The sequence below is a fragment of the Amblyraja radiata genome, chromosome 3 (assembly GCF_010909765.2).
Source record: "Amblyraja radiata isolate CabotCenter1 chromosome 3, sAmbRad1.1.pri, whole genome shotgun sequence".
NCBI classification, from domain to species: domain Eukaryota; kingdom Metazoa; phylum Chordata; class Chondrichthyes; order Rajiformes; family Rajidae; genus Amblyraja; species Amblyraja radiata.
Window position 1 is genome coordinate 114,387,519 of NC_045958.1, and position 17,019 is coordinate 114,404,537.

At 45.6% G+C, this 17,019-nt stretch overlaps 1 protein-coding gene across 1 annotated transcript in view; it reads right to left on the reverse strand.

Annotated features, from left to right (window-relative positions):
- Nucleotides 1-17,019, reverse strand: part of iqgap2 (IQ motif containing GTPase activating protein 2) — a 306,105-nt gene that overhangs the window by 258,048 nt on the left and 31,038 nt on the right. Inside the window, exon 2 of the mRNA XM_033018621.1 lies at nucleotides 12,424-12,523. Within this exon, the coding sequence (XP_032874512.1) occupies nucleotides 12,424-12,523 (100 nt within the window). The remainder of the gene's footprint in view (nucleotides 1-12,423; nucleotides 12,524-17,019) is intronic.

Consider the following 17,019-nt stretch of genomic DNA (forward strand, 5'->3'; position numbering starts at 1 on the left):
TGTAACATATGGCTGCAACTACACTTTTCCCCCAAAGCTCTTTGCAGCAAAAACCTCAGTCACGGGAAGATCAATGGGAATGATTGATTATAGCTGTACAGGCTACATAGGTTGGAGACCAAGCTGAGAATGACAGGACTTGAACAGAAATCAATAGATTGATTGAACGCTGCTAAAGGGAGCACAAGCAAGAGAGTAGGAAGGAACTGCAGATGCTGGTTTATATCAAAGATAGACTCAAAACGCTGGAGTAACTCAGCGGGACAGGTAACACATCTGGACAAAAGGAATAGGTGGTGTTTCGGGATGGAAGGAGGGTTCTAACCCAAAACGTTACCCATTCCTACTCTCCAGAGATGCTGCCTGACCTGCTGAGTCACTCCACATGGATAGTGCAAGCAAACATTCGGAGGGATTGCAGTGTCAAACCGGGTCTTAGGTTGAATGCTGTGGCCAGCAGCTTGCAGTAATGAACATGAAGCGCAAGCTATGCAGAATGTGGGTGTAGATCGGAATGTAGCTAGAATTATTTACAGGTATATGCCGGAGGGGAGGAAATGCCAAAGGCTGTTTTTCTGAATGGCACATACTGTGCTGCCTAAAGCAAAATGTTATTTAATCATCTTCACAATGCTTACATGTGGCACAATTACAACTTTTCAACAAAATGCAATGATGTAATTCATAGCAATTTAAGCAGTGGCACCTCCTCAGAAGATGCAGGCCATTTAGGATTGTGAGGGGGGTGGGGGGAGGGGAAACTTCACCCAGAGAATTGAGAATCTGTAGAATTCTCTGCCACAGAAGGCAGTGGAGGCCAATTCACTGGATGTATTCAAGAGAGAGTTAGATTTAGCTCTTAGCTGAGGTAGATTGCATATTTCCATCAGATTTACAGGTTTGAACCTTCTGGTCCACAGTTTTTGCTCTCCATATCTAGGTGGATCAGATCTACTGTCTTTGTACAAATCCAGTTCACCCCACGAGGCACATAAATGAGGCTGGTGCATCTAGAAAGATTCGAGCTTCCCTTCTTTGTGGAGTTTATTAAGGAAAGATAATTGACCTGAAAAGTTATCCATTTCTCTCTCCACAGATACTGTCTGATCTGCTGAATATTTTCACCTTTGTTCCATTTTAAATTTTATCCAGTGTAAATCTGATCAATTCAGGCAAAGGAAAATTGAAACATTTTTGTATATCGTTTCTAGTTTTTAGAGATACGGTGTGGAAACAGGCCATTTGGCCCACTGAGCCCGCATAACCAGTGATCCCTGACACTAAAGAGCCTGTCCCACCAGCATGCGATAGCATGCGTCTAGCGCGACCAAACATGGTCGCTTGAGGCGTACGCCTCGCGGGGCCGGTCCCACTTCGATTGGCTGAGGCGTATGGAGTTGTGCGGGGCTCCAAAAATCTTGCACTGTCCGAAAATCTCGCGCGACAACGGCCTGTTGGCCCGCAGCCGCATTGAAGCCGTACGCAGCGCCTCGACGGGCGTACGCAATGTCTCGACGTCGTATGCAGTGTTTTGATACCATACGTGGCATCTTGATGACGTACGCCTAGCGCGTGGCGTTGGGCAATGACGTCACCGCCCGGCGTGCCGTTGCGCGATGACGTCACCGCCCGACGTCCAAATTCAGTCGGCCCGCCTCCAGCCCAGCTGATTGGCGAGTATGATGTCGGGACCAGCCCCGCCTGCACAACTCCAGACGCCTCCGCGGTTGGAAGTGGGACTGGCCCCGCGAGGCCGTACGCCTCAAGCGACCACATTTGGTCATGCTAGATGCATGCAAACGCATGCCGGTGGGACAGGCCCTTAACACTATCCTGCACACACTAGGGTTAATTTACAATTACACTAAGCCAATGAACCTACAGACATGTACATCTTTGGAGTGTGGAGGAAACCTGAGCACCCGGAGAAAACCCACGAGGGAACAGGAAGAATGTACAAACTGCATACAGACCAGCACCCGCAGTCAGGATTGAACCAGGGTCTCTGGCACTGTAAGGTAGCAACTCTACCACTAATTCACATATAAAATACAGAATAGCGGCACTAGTTCTTTTTGCATTTGAAACGCCAAAACAAATAAAAGTACACTATTAAATAATTAGACAAAAATAGTGCAACTTGAAAAATATTGTTGCTTTGTATATAGGTTTACACAACATTTCGTTCATGCAGTGAATTCACAATCAGTCTATTCAAGCCGGATAAATATTACGGTGATAATAGATGTTCTTATTTTAAAAGCTTCATCAAACAGATCCTCCTTGGGCCCCAGGCTTTAGATTGTGAAATAATGTAATAGAGCTACTATTTGATCACAAAGACACCAGATGCCTCACAAATTACTTTAGATCAAATCGCCATGATCTTCAAGCAGTTTGATGGTCTGTAATTACACTACAGTATTATTTATTTATTTTTTAAACTGGAAAGGCAGCAAGCGCTACCTTGTTTTAAACACACACACATCTATATACACACACATATACACACATCTATATACACACACATATACACACATCTATATGCACACACATATACACACATCTATATACACACACATACATACACACGTATATAAATACATATATATACACACACACATATATAAATACATATATATACACACATATATACACACACACATATACACACACACACATATATATACACACACACACATATATACACACATACATGTCTACACACACACATATATATATATATAATATACATGCACACACACACCACACACATATACACATACATAAATACATATATATATATACACACATACACACACATATATACATATATACACACATATACATAATATGCATATACATATATGCATGAAACATAGAACACAAACAGAAACAGGACTTTCAGCCCACAATGTCTGTACAGTGCATGATACTAAATTAAACTAGTCTCCTCTGCCTGCATACGATCCATACCTCTCCCTTCCCTGCAAATCATCAACGTGCCTATCTAAAAGCTTCTTAAATGCCACCATTGTATCTGTTTCCATCACCACCCCAGCAGCACATTCCAGCCACCCACTATATTCTGCGTAAAAAGCTTGCCCCGCACAACTCCTTTAAACTTTCCCCCTCTGACCTTAAAGCTGTGCCCTCCAGTCTTTGACATTTCTACCCCGGATAAAAAGTTCCAACTGTCTACTCAATTGCGTGCTAACCAGTCAGTGATATACGTGACTACAATCGAGCCACGCACAGGCCACAGATGCATTACAAAGGGAATACGTTTAGAGCAAGATGCTCTTTTTCTTTCGTGTCCTTATGCGATATAGTGGCTCACCACTGCTGCACACATCGTTGTGCTATTGTAGTGTTAAGTGCCAGGTCTGTAGTAGTGCATGGATTATCCAGCAATGGGCATTGCAGTAGGGGTTGCATTGTCTGGGTCTGCGTGCCACACTCACAGGTAACCTCGATGTAGCCCCATTCGTGCATTGTCACCCTTGACCACCAGACCCTGGTTCGCAGTCGGTTGAGACATCTCCAGTTCAGCCGGTGTTCAGCAGCACCTGGTGGTAAGCGCTCTGCTGCTGGTGTGTGCCCATCGTAGTGGAAATAGGGACAGTGGCTACAGTATACAGTAAAGTCTGATTAAAGGTAGTCCGAGGGTCTCCAATGAGGTACAGTAGGTGGTAGTCCAGGACTGCTCTCTAGTTGTTGATAGGAAGTTGTTGATAGTTGCCTGATAACACCTGGGAAGAAACTGTCCCTGAATCTGGAGGTGTGCGTTTTCACACTTCCGTACCTCTTGCCTCCTTTCTCTGCCCATTTCTGTAGCTGATCTCTATCCCAAAGATCCTATAGCGGAGCAAGATAGACCACTGCTGCTAAATGCAATGGGCTGACGTGTAGTACGCAACGGAGCGGAACGTGGGCCTTTTTTTCATCCATTTCCGTAACCGGACCCGACCCGACCCGCAGTGTAATCAACGTTGCGGGGGAACAGTTTGTGTTAATAAATTAAAATTCTGAAAATGAGAAGATTTTTACCAAATAACTTTAATTTTTATGAGGACGTTTACCGTAACGGGCTTCCGTCTCAGCACTATTATCCTAGGGATCTTTGGTGCGGAGACGGAAGCCGGTTACGGAAATCGGGCCTTAAATTACCCATGAATCTGCCCATGGCCATACCACGTCTTTTTCGCCGAGTGGACTATCTTGCTCGCTATAGGATCTTTGCTCAATCCCACTGTGTCCGTTCCCAGCATTCCTTACTGTCACCAACTCCATCAATGTTAGTGTAATCTGCAAACTTACATCCTACTCCAAGCAACTTATATATTTTGAGTTTAGTTTATTGTCACATGTACCGAGGTACAGTGAAAAGCTTTTGTTGCGTGCCGACCAGTCAGCGGAAGGCCAATACATGATGACAATAGAGCCATTTACAATGGCACGTTAAAGGAAATAACATTTAGTGCAAGATAAAGCCAGCAAAGTCAGATAGTCTCAGGGTCTCCGATGAGGTAGATTGTCATTGAGGACCGCTCTCTAGCTGTTAGATAAACATAAATATATCACAAAATGAAAAGGGGCTCCATACATTTTTTTTAATGACCTACAGTAATTATGTGTTCCTTCAATCAGCAAGAGCTTCCACTAAATTTATCTTTGTCAAAAACAAAAATATCTTTCAAACTAAAAATCAGTATGAAACCATTTATGAGTTGGCATTGTCTGTTCATTGCAGTGATATCATTTAAGCCATCCAGTGATATCATTTTATTAAATGTCAGGGTTGGCAGATACATTAGCAACTTGTTCCAAATAACTGGAACTTCTGAGATGTCAATGGAACGACTTTAATTGCCAGGTACAGATTTACACAACTACTCTCCAGCTTACACAGTTTACATCAATTCCCCCAGGATGCAGCCAGTTCTTTGATGAAGAGCTATACAGTCATATACCGTGCTGGTGGAATTCCGCAGATCAGGCAGCATCTGGGGAGGGAATGGACAGGCGACATTTCGAGTCTTCAGTCTGACGAAGGGTCCCTGACCCAAAGCATCACCTGCCCATTCCCTTCTCAACTCCCCCGAGTTCCTCCAGCACTTTGTATTTTGCTCAGCAGTTTCTTGTGCATTCCTCCTCATAGGCTCCAAAGCCACACTCAGCAAAATCAATAACCCCACTCTCACCATCGACGGCACCACCGTCTCCCCATCTCCCCAGGCCCGCAACCTTGGCGTGATCTTTGATTCCACCCTCTCCCTTGAGCCTCACATCCGCCATGTCATTAAAACCTCCTTCTTTCATCTCCGCAACATCGCCAAACTCAGATACTCTCTCACACCGCCCGCTGCTGAAAGACTCATCCATGCCTTCAGCTCCTCCCGACTGGACTATTGCAACTCACTTCTCCTTGGCATCAGCTCCACCTACATCAACCGACTCCAACTGGTCCAGAACGCAGCTGCCCGACTCATCACCCACACCAAATCCTGGCATCACATCACTCCAGTCCTCAAACAACTTCACTGGCTTCCCATCTCCCACCAGATCACCTACAAAATCCTGATCCTCACCTACAAAGCCCTCCACCATCTGGTCCCCCCATATCTCACTGACCTCCTCTCCCCCTACCAACCCTCACGGTCCCTCAGATCCACATCAGCCGGTCTCCTCTCCATCCACAAGTCCAACCTCCGCAGTTTTGGGGACAGAGCCTTCTCCAGGGCAGCTCCCAGGCTCTGGAACTCCCTCCCCCAACTGATCCGCAATTCCGTGTCCCTCACCATCTTCCAGTCCCGCCTCAAGACCCATCTCTTCACCTCTGCCTATCCTTAGCCCCACGTCCCCCTCCCTTTTCATCTGTGCATTAATCGCCTCATACTGTGTTTTGTATTGAATTCTGTCTTTACTTTGTGTACTAGTCATGTCTCTACTATTTATTTCATTCCCCTTGCATGCTTTTCCTCTACCTGCTAAATTTTTGTAAGGTGTCCTTGAGACTCTTGAAAGGCGCCCATAAATAAAATGTATTATTATTATTATTATTATTATCTTTGACATTAAATGTCAGAACATGCCTTCAGGTTTTTTTTTTCTCTTGCTTGTTTTCCTCCTTGGAAACCAGCACCGACTTTGCTGTGACAATAAAGAGCAAAGTTTGCGATACCAATATCAAGATACTTTCCATAAATGACCGATTAAATGCGAAATCTAAAACGTCCTATCCCTAGTTCCATTCCTCAATGAACTTTGGTCCAATAGTTTGTTTTTTTAATCACCAAAAGACTAAATGTAGAAATAAATGCACAGTCATCAATTACGTGGGAACCACTAAACACATCAGGAATAAGTCAGGCCTCATGTTTAGTTCAGTTTAGTTTATTGTCACCTGTACCGAGGTACAGTGAACAGCTTTTGTTGCGTGCTATCCAGTCAACAGAAAGACAATACATGATTACAATCGAACGATTTACAGTGTATGGATACATAAGGGAATAACGTTTAGTGCAAGATAAAGCCAGCAAAGTCCGGACAAGGATAGTCCGAGGGTCATCAAAGAGGTAGATAGTAGTTCAGGACTGCTCTCTGGTTGTGGTAAGATGATTCAGTTGCCTGATAACAGCTGGGAAGGAACTGTCCCTGAATCTGGAGGTGAGCGTTTTCACACTTCTATACCTTTTGCCTGATGGGAGAGGGGAGAAGAGGGAGTGACCAGGGTGCGACTCGTCCTTGATTATGCTGCTGGCCTTGCCGAGGCAGCGTGAGATATAAATGGAGTCAATGGAAGGGAGGTTGGTTTGTGTGATGGTCTGGGCTGCTTCCACAGTCCGCTGCAACATCACGCGGTCTTGGATGGAGTTTTCAAATGCAAATGAATTTCTAATGACATGATTAATTCGTGCTTGCAGCCAGGCCACCGTCCTATGACAGAAATTTAACCTGCAAGTGTGAAGCCCATGAGCTCATTCTTCAACTAATGCACTTCTCTCATCTCTCGCCTCATGTTATCCTCTTTTTTGTGTTTTGTACACAATTTGGTATCAATTAAAGGGCCAGTCTCACTTTCACGACCTAATTCACGACCTCTGCCGAATTTGCCCGTGACTCATACTCGCAGCATGGTCGTCACGAGGTCGTAGGTAGGTAGGCCGTAATGCTAGTCGTAGGTACTCGTGGCATCAAGTAGGTCGGGGCGTTTTTTCTAGCATGATGAAAAATGTCCACGAGTAAAAAAGATCGTTAATTAGGTCGTGAAAGTGGGACAAGCCCTTTACATTGTAACAGATCCTTATTTAGGCAAACTTGCCTCAGTAACAATTAGGGGTGGGAGATTGCAACCTTCACATGGTCCGCCCTGTATCAACGAATGCAATCAACCCGGCGTGCACAATCAAATAGAACTAGTTGTCGTACAACATTTGGCTGTGCACGCCATACGCAAGAAGAAGAAGTGACAATTACACAACTGGAATTGGTTGGAAACAAATTGCTGCTTTGCACGGGTCCAAGGTTCCCAACAGTGTGCTAATCGTCTTCACCTTAGATCGTAAAATGTTTGCTTCCACTCCTACCTTGCGAAGTTAGGAGGTGGTTGATGGAGCTGATGTGGGAACTACAGAATATTCACAGATGAAGCAGATCCTGTGATGGACAGGTAGATATTTTGCATGCTGTCCTCTGCCCTCCTTCCACTACTCCACACAGGATGTGTGAACAAGGTTCTCAATACCACCCATTTTAAGCAGTCATTTAGTTTACTTTAGAAATGCCGCATGGAAACAGGGTAATTCAGAAAATAAGGCAATAGACGAGATTCCAGCGCTTATTTCTGGATGGTGATGTTTCACTTAGAGATACAGCATTGAAACAGGCCCGATGGCCCACCGAGTCAACACCAACCTCTCGTCAGCAGCGGCCTCTGCAGTCCGTCTGTGTTTTATTATTTTTTGTCTCGTTTTTATGTAGTTTTTGTTATTTTTTTTGTTGGGGTATGTGTGTGGGGGGGGTGGGGGTGGTGTGGGGGGAGGGGGTAACTTTAAAATCTTTCCCCTGCACGGGAGACCCGACCTTTTCTTTGTCGGGTCTCCGTTGTCGTTGGGGCTGCAACGTGGAGCGGCCTCCAACAGGAATGACCTGGGGCTCCAGCTGCGGAGCTGCCGACTACTCACCGTCACGGGGCTGGCCGAGTCCGGAGCGGGTGGAGCTGTGGTGGAGCGCTGCTGCCACCCGACCTCCGGAGTTCCGGAGGCTGCAACTGCGGGTTTGGCGGACGGCGGCACCGGGAGCCCTCGGGTCCCTGCTGGGAGACCGCTTTTCGGGGCTTCCGCAACGGCGACTTCTCCCGCCCGAGTTGCGGGGTTGAAGAGCACCTGAGCGGGGCTTTACACCATCGCCCCGCGCGGCTTGGAATGGCCGCGGGACTTTGCGAGCGCGCGCCGGGGGCTCTAACACCAAGACCCGGTGTGCAACCTTGCATCACCTGGCGTGGCTTTAATGGCCGCGGGACAATCGCCATCGCCAGCTGGGGGCTTTGACTTTGACTCTGACTCTGACATCGGGGGGGAGAGTGCAGTGGAGAGATAAGTTTTTTTTGCCTTCCATCACAACGATGTGATGGATGTTTGTGTAAACTGTGTTGTGTCTTGGGTCTATTTGTTTTGTAATGTATGGCTGCAGAAACGACATTTCGTTTGGACCTCAAGGGGTCCAAATGACAATAAATTGAATTGTATTGTATCGCCCATTCACACATGTTCTGCGTTATCCCACTTCCACTCCCTACACACGAGGAGCAATTTACAGAGGCCAATTAACCTACATGTCTTTGGGATGTGGGAGGAAACCACGGGCGGTCACAGTGGCACAGCGGTAGAGTTGCTGCCTTACAGCGAATGCAGCGCCGGAGACCATTCAGTTGCCTGATAGCTGACCTATACGACTTCCGACAATAAATGGCTACTGCAAGTTATCTTTTAGTTAAGGTAAGTGGCCAAAGAATGAAAGGGAAGTTGATGGACGTGTATGGGAGAATGTTTGTTACAGGGTAACAAAGAAAATAAGCAGGTGGGAAAGAATAGGATTGAAGAATAGGAATAGAAAGGGTGGCGCGGTGGCGCAGCGGTAGAGTCACTGCCTTATGGCATTTACAGCGCCAGAGATCCGGGTTCAATCCCGACTACGGGGGCTGTCTGTACGGACTTTGTACGTTCTCCCCGTGACCTGCGTGGGTTTTCTCCGAGATCTTCGGTTTCCTCCCACACTCCAAAGACGTACAGGTTTGTAGGTTAATTGGCTTGGTAAATGTAAAAATTGTCCCTGGCGGGTGTAGGATAGTGTTAATGTGCGGGGATCACTGGTCGGCGCGGATCCGGTGGTTTCCGAGCTGCATCTCTAAACTAAAGTAAACCGGAGAAAGCTCGCGTGGTCACAGGGAGAACGTACAAACGCCGTACAGACAGCACCCATAGTCAGGATCAAACCCAGGTCTTTGGCACCGCGAGACAACTCTACTGCTGCTTCACCGTGCCAACATCTTGTAATCTTCTTTGCGCCCAGTTGTTGCTTCCCACGGCAATCCTCAGAATAAAGAATTCCAGGAAATCCGTGCTTGGCACGCGCAATGCAGCCGAACGCCTGGCACTGGGGTCTCAGACTGGAGACGGTAGCTGGAAGAGGATGCCATTATATATTTGCTTATCCATCCATTGGATGACGTATTCAAGAGAGAGTAATGCCCCTGTCCCACTTAGGAAACCTGAACTGAAACCTCTGGAGACTTTGCGCCCCACCCAAGGTTTCCGTGGGGTTCCCGGAGGTTTTTGTCAGTCTCCCTAATGGTCGAAAGTGGTTTCCGCTACTTCTATGTTTTCGGCGATTATTTCAAAAAATTCTAAACCGGCCGCGACTAAAAACAGGTTGCCGTTTTAAAAATCGGTCATTTTTTACTCGAAGCCGGCTGCGATGCTAGTTGAAGGTGGTTGCCGGAGGTTGAAGCTTAGACTTCCACTACTAAGTCGCGGACGATTTTGAGTTTAAAAAAATAATAATAATCGCCGGGAACATAGAAGTAGCGGAAACCACTTTCGACCATTAGGGAAACTGACAAAAAACCTCCGGGAACCGCACGGAAACCTTGGGTGGGGCGCAAAGTCTCCAGAGGTTTCTGTTCAGGTTTCCTAAGTGGGACAGGGGCATTAGATACAGCTCTTAGGGCTAATGGAATCAAGGATATGGGGGAGAAAGCAGGATCGGCCATGATCATATTAAATGGCGGTACTGGCTCAAAGGGCCGATTGACCTACTCCTGCGTCTATTTTCTATGTTTCCATTCAATTTGGAGGACAGTTTAGTTTATTGTCACTTGTATCGAGGTACAGCAAAAAACTTTTGTTGTGTGCTAACCAGTCAGCTGTTGGTGCAGGGATATATTTACAGTGCTTTGTGGTGCATGATGTGAAGAGACCAGGTCTCAGAGGCTTATACATAGAAACATAGAAAATAGGTGCAGGAGTAGGCCATTCGGCCCTTCGAGCCTGCACCGCCATTCAATATGATCATGGCTGATCATCCAACTCAGTATCCTGTACCTGCCTTCTCTCCATACCCACTGATCCCTTTAGCCACAAGGGCCACATCTAACTCCCTCTTAAATATAGCCAATGAACTGGCCTCAACTACTTCTGTGGCAGAGAATTCCAGAGATTCACCACTCTCTGTGTGAAAAATGTTTTTCTCATCTCGGTCCGAAAAGATTTCCCCTCTATCCTTAAACTGTGACCCCTTGTTCTGGACTTCCCCAACATCGGGAACAATCTTCCTGCATCTAGCCTGTCCAACCCCTTAAGAATGTTGTAAGTTTCTATAAGATACCCCCTCAATCTTCTAAATTCTAGCGAGTACAAGCCGAGTCTATCCAGTCTTTCTTCATATGAAAGTCCTGACATCCCAGGAAACAGTCTGGTGAACCTTCTCTGTACTCCCTCTATGGCAAGAATGTGTTTCCTCAGATTTGGAGACCAAAACTGTACGCAAAGACATTCTTGCCATATAGGAGGGATGGAATGACTGCTGCCCAGTAGGCCATGGGTTCTGTGCCAGAAATCTTGATCTTTAAGTACCACTTTCTTCAAATGGCCCAACATTGTGCTGGCACATTAAAGGCAATGACTAGCAGATGCTCATTTACAGCACGTTACAGCTCTGAAGCCCCCCCCCACCCCCAAAAAAAAAACTATACTGGAGTTGCAAATATAATGAACTAAAAGCACCATTGTCAGGAAAATGCAAGCTATTGCCTGGTCATTAAGTGCAGCATTTTATGAACACTTGAAAAATATTTCATTCGCTGTAAGTTTTTGAATACCCCGAGTTTTCATAAATTCACAACTTATAGAAGCAGAAGCAGGGCATTTGGCCATTAAAATCTACACCGCCATTCAATCATGGCTGATCTATGCATCTTTCCTTCAACCCCATTCGTCTGCTTTCACCCCCGACACCCTTACTTATCAAGAATCTAGCAATCTCTGCCTTAATACCCATTGACTTGGCCTCCACAGCCGTCTGTGGCAACTAATGCTACAGATTCCCTCCCCTCCCCTTCCCCCTCCACCCCAACTAAAGAAGTTCCTCCTCATTTTTATAGAGGCCAATTTATTCTGAGGCTATGGCCTCTGGTCCTAGAGTCTCCCACTAGGGGAAACATTTTGAAAAGTACCATATAAATTCTCATCACTCTTTTCCTGATGCTTAGTCCAAATCCCGAAATGCTTCCCTCGGGAAGAGCAGCTCATTCTACGATGGGCAATTTCCTTTCCAATTCCAAGGCATGATGCCAATTGCATGCAGCCTAATTCTTCCCCATTGAGCAGCCCAGGTAGTCACCATGGGACCTGTTTAATCTTAGCAAAAATGAAAAACTCTGCACTTTCTTTCACGGATTGTCAGAGCTATCAAATTGCAAAGAGGCAGACAAACAGGGGCAGCAATTTTTGCAAAGGACAGGATTCCAGGAGAAGAGCCGATAGGGGGAAAGATAATAACATGCACACCAGCAAAATAAGTTTTTACTCTATTGACGAATTCTATGCAACTTTCGTACATCCACATATTGTCGCCAGACATTCTCAATTCAATGCATTGCCTGCAAAAGAGCAAAATGTTGGCGTGCAGAGTTCCAACATCATCTTAGGTTAGGTGACTTCAGTGCAAGAATACTTCCAACCAAACCACAGTAGTGCTACAAAGAACTCGGGTATTCCTGTCTAAATAAGGCCCGGTCGACATCTCTAGGCATCTACTGGCATCAACTTTAATAGATCCTTTTTTTTTTTTTTTAAAGAAAATAATTTCTTTCATTTTGATCAGAAGTTCTATTCACAACCGAGTAACTCATATGGTACTTACTGTTTGGCCTCCTCTAGATGACATAGATATTCATAAGCAATATTCTGATGCCTCCTCTCATCCATCTCCTCTGCCGAGAGTCTTTCATCGTCCACAATAGCTGCAAGAACAAAAGAAAAAAACAAGCAGGATTATTATCTCGCAAGGGGAAGAAAGAAATGTGACAAGAGTCAGGGGTTAGGGCAGGAGAATGGGGTAGAGAGGGAAAGATAGATCAGCCACGATTGAATGGTGGAGTAGACTTGATGAGCCGAATGTCATAAAGGTGCTGTCACACTTGGGTGACCTAATTGACGAGTGTAGAAGAGTTTGAAAAAAAATGTCATGTAGAAGACCTCCTTCGACCATGTTGAAGATTAGCTTCAACCAACTTCGGGAAAATTGGTCACCGACTAGTGGAGAGTGAAGACGATCTCCTTCGATCTCCCTTCGACTATGATGAAGACTATCTACGACTACCTTCGACTACCCTCGATTACCTACGGCTAACATGCCGACCTACTACGAGAAAAAAAAAGTTTTGATTTTTTCCATGGCCGCTTTTTTGTACTCGCGGGCATTTTTCAACATGTTGAAAAATACGCCGTGACCTAGCTGAGGCCTCGAGTACACGGGGACTACTCTCAAGCATGAAGGAGAGTTACAAATACCTATGGCCTCGTGTAGACCATGCTGTGAGTATGAGTCGAGGGCAAACCCGGCAGAACTCGTGGATTGGGTCGCCCAAGGGGGACAGACCCTTAATTCTGCTCCTGTACCGTTTGAACTTATGAAGAAAATTTGTCCAGTGCTGTGCAAGCTTGCCAGGTTTAGTCCTGCCCTCGCCTCTCTTTTCCAGCTTGCTTTCCCCCCCCCCCCCCTTCATTCAATCTGAAGAAGGGTCCCAACTCAATATGTCATCTGTCCATTTCCCTCCACAGATGCTGCCTGATTTGCCAAGATCCTCCAGCACTCTGTTTTTTTTGTTACATGGGCGAAAATGGGCGATTTAATTAAATTGTTAAATATATCATGAGAAACCAATTTTGGAATCTAGGATTTTGGGGATAACCTTGGAGTATTAGATAGGCCTTTCCAGAGTTCAATTACTCCTACACGCACAGGGAACAGAACTTTGGATCTCTTTCACAACCAGTAAATGAATCCAGGCTAATTGTTAACTTTAAGTCTACAGCAGAAGGCAAGGTAGGCATTTGCAGTTTTGTCACAGATAGGGTTGCTGAATGACTGGACAGGCTCGATAGCCTAAATCAGTTTTCATGCACACATGCAATGTGAATGGTTGTCACATATAATGCAGAGAGATGACTGGCAAATCAAGACAATTTCAACAAAGAACCTAAAAACAAAAGGGATATTGGCAGCCACACAATTTAGGCGGCATGGTGGCACAGTGGAGGAGTTGCTGCCTTACAGCGCCAGAGACCCGGGTTCGATCCTGACCTCGGTGTTGGTACATTCTCCCTGTAACTGCGTGGGTTTTCTCCAGAAGCTGCAGCTTCCTCCCACACTCCTAAAACGTATAGGTTTATAGGCTAATTGGCTTGGTAAAATCGTAACTTGTCCCTAGTCAAGTCAAGTTTATTCGTCACATAGGAGATGTGCAGTGGTAATGCTTGCGGATCGTACGGATGGGATAGTGTTAATCGCTGGTCGCCGCGGACTCGAAGGGCCTGTTTCCGCACTGTATCGCTAAACTAAATATGCCTCAAAAGCTGGAGTGAATACAGAATAATGCAAATAAACATTTGGAGTTGATTTTATGACAATGCCAACTGGGACATAGAACTGTGAAAAGGTCAACCAAAAATCTGGGACAAAGGTAGGGAGAGATCGATTGTTACCCAGTAATCCAAGTTAATTTGCTAGGAACATGAGCACAAAGGAGAGGGCTGAAGCAGGTTCGGACCCAAAACGTCGCCTATTCCTTTTCACCGGAGATGCTGCCTGACCCGCTGAGTCACTCCAGCAATTTGTGTCTATCTTCAGTATAAACCAGTGTCCGCAGTTCCTTCCTACACAAAGGAGAGGGTGTTCGGAGTGCAGGATTGTCTGTGGCAGGTGTTTGTACGTTCTCCCCCTGACCTGCGCGGGTTTCCACCCACACTCCAAAGATGTACAAGTTTGAGGGTTAATTGGCTTGGTATAAATGTAACAATTGTCCCTATTGTAGGATGGTGTTAGTGTGCGGGGATCGGGTGTCAGTGCAGACTCGGTGGGCCGAAGGGCCTGATTATGCGCTGTATCTCGAATCTAAACTAAAAGGTGACTCAGGCTGAAGCAGCTCAATTAGGTGGAGTTTCCAAAAAGTGTCACAGAGGAAGAACATTTCATGAACTTCTCAGAAGTCAACACTTCAGGTGAGGGCGATACAAACAAGTGCAATCAATGGCACATTTAACATTTCAGTTCGATGCTCCTTGAAATGTTTAGTTTAGAGATACAGCGCTGAAACATGCCCTTCAGCCCACCGGGTCCGCGCTGACCAGCGATCCCCGCACATTAACACCATCCTACACCCACTAGCGACAATTTTTACATTTACCAGGCCAATTAACCTACAAACCTGTACTTCTTTGGAGTGTGGGAGGAAACCGCAGATCTCGGAGAAAACCCACGCAGGTCACGGGGAGAACGTACAAACTCCGTACAGACAGCGCCCGTAGTCGTGATCGAACCCGGGTCTCCGGCGCTGCATTCGCTGTAAGGCAGCAACTCTACCGCTGCGCCACCGTGACATCATTAAATGTGATGCAATTCAGTTCCACCACATTACGTCATGTTTCACACACCATAGACATCATGATTTGGATTGTCTCAGGACTCTAGTTTACAAAAACTTACATTTTTATTCAAAGCAACATTAAGAAAAAGCCCCGATTTTAATAAGGCTATATTTTTAAAAGTGCAATTATTTCTGTAAACAATCAGCATCTGGCTAAGGAGATCGCCTGGGGCCATGATGGATGCACAAACTGATGTGGTTGGACATGGGGGGGTTGACAACTGAACATATTGCACTGTCTGGAGAGATTAAGTTGCTAAACACTTTAACTCCCCCTCCCTTTCCCACACGGGCCTCCTCCACTATCAGTGATAGGCCCAGCGCAAATAGGAGGAACAGCACCTCATATTTCACTTGGACAGCTTACAACCCAGCAGTATGAATATTGACTTCTCTAACAAGTAACTTTGCTTACCCTCTTTAGCCATCCCACCCCCATCGTAGTTCTCTGACTAGTTTGATTGTCCTCCTGATTAAATTTTACTTTGTATGCCCCGTAGTGACCTTCCGCTAGCTAACATTGGTCTATTCTACATTTTCCTTGATCCCCATCCCCTTTCACAGTTTTCACACCTTGCCCTTCCATATCTCTGTGTCTCCCTCTCCCCTGACTCTCAGTCTAAAGGTCTCAACCCAAAACGTCACCCTTTCCTTCCATCCAAAGTTACTCCAGTATCTTGTTTCTATCTTTGGTGTAAACCAGCATCTACAGTTCCTTCCTACACAAGAGCAATCTACTACTGCTCATTCTTACATTAATATTTTTTTTTAAATCAAAGACCAACTTGCATTGATTGGTATTGGTAGACTAAACTCTTCAGAGGATTTAACCATAAATTAAAAAATTCCAAGTTTTTAGACACAAAAAAGCTGGAGTAACTCAGTGGGTCCAGCAGCATCTCTGGAGCAAAGGAATAAGCATAATTATGTATGCCTCGTAGTCACCTTCCGCTAGCTAACATTGGTCTATTCGACATTTCCCTTGATCTTCGTCCCCTTTCAACTCTCGTTTTCACACCTTGCCCTTCCATATCTCTGTGTCTCCCTCTCCCCCGACTCTCAGTCTAAGGAAAGGTCTCAACCCAAAACGTCACCCATTCCTTCTATCCAAAGTTACTCCAGTATTCGGGTAGAGACCCTGCTTCAGACCGAGAGTCAGAGGTGGGGGGGAAACTAGAGATCAAGTCGAGTTGAGTTTATTGTCAAATGTACAGTATGGCAAGTTTCAGGTACAAAGAAAACCTTGCTTACAGCAGCATCACAGACTCAGAAAAAAACACACAAAAACATAGATTATGCTTAAACCACCCATAAAATTATCATGGTATAAGAAAATAAGACTGCAGAACAACAAGACAATAACGACTTAGTCCCAAGTATAATGTAGGGTTGAAAATGTAATTACATAATTCAGAAGGATGGTTAGAGAAAGGAGATTTGACACTAATTGGCTCGTCCAGTCTGAACCACATTATAGTTGGTGCAGAGGGGAATAGAGTCTTCAAACTCCAGGCCGTTTTCCATCTACTCCTCTAAAGGACAGTTTCACATGCACCTGACCGTTGCTGTGATTTCCCAGGTTCCCACACTACTTCCTCTCCAGACCCCCCATCCCACACTGGAGCAATGTATTAATTACCTAACTTTCCAAATGCCATAGTTCCCACATTACCAGCAATGTGATTCAGTAATCAACCACAATGATGCCTAGAAATCCTACAAGAACACAAAGTGCTGGGGTAACTCAGCAGGTCAGGCAGCATAGCATCTCTGGAGAATATGGATAGGCGACATTTTGGATCGAGATCCTT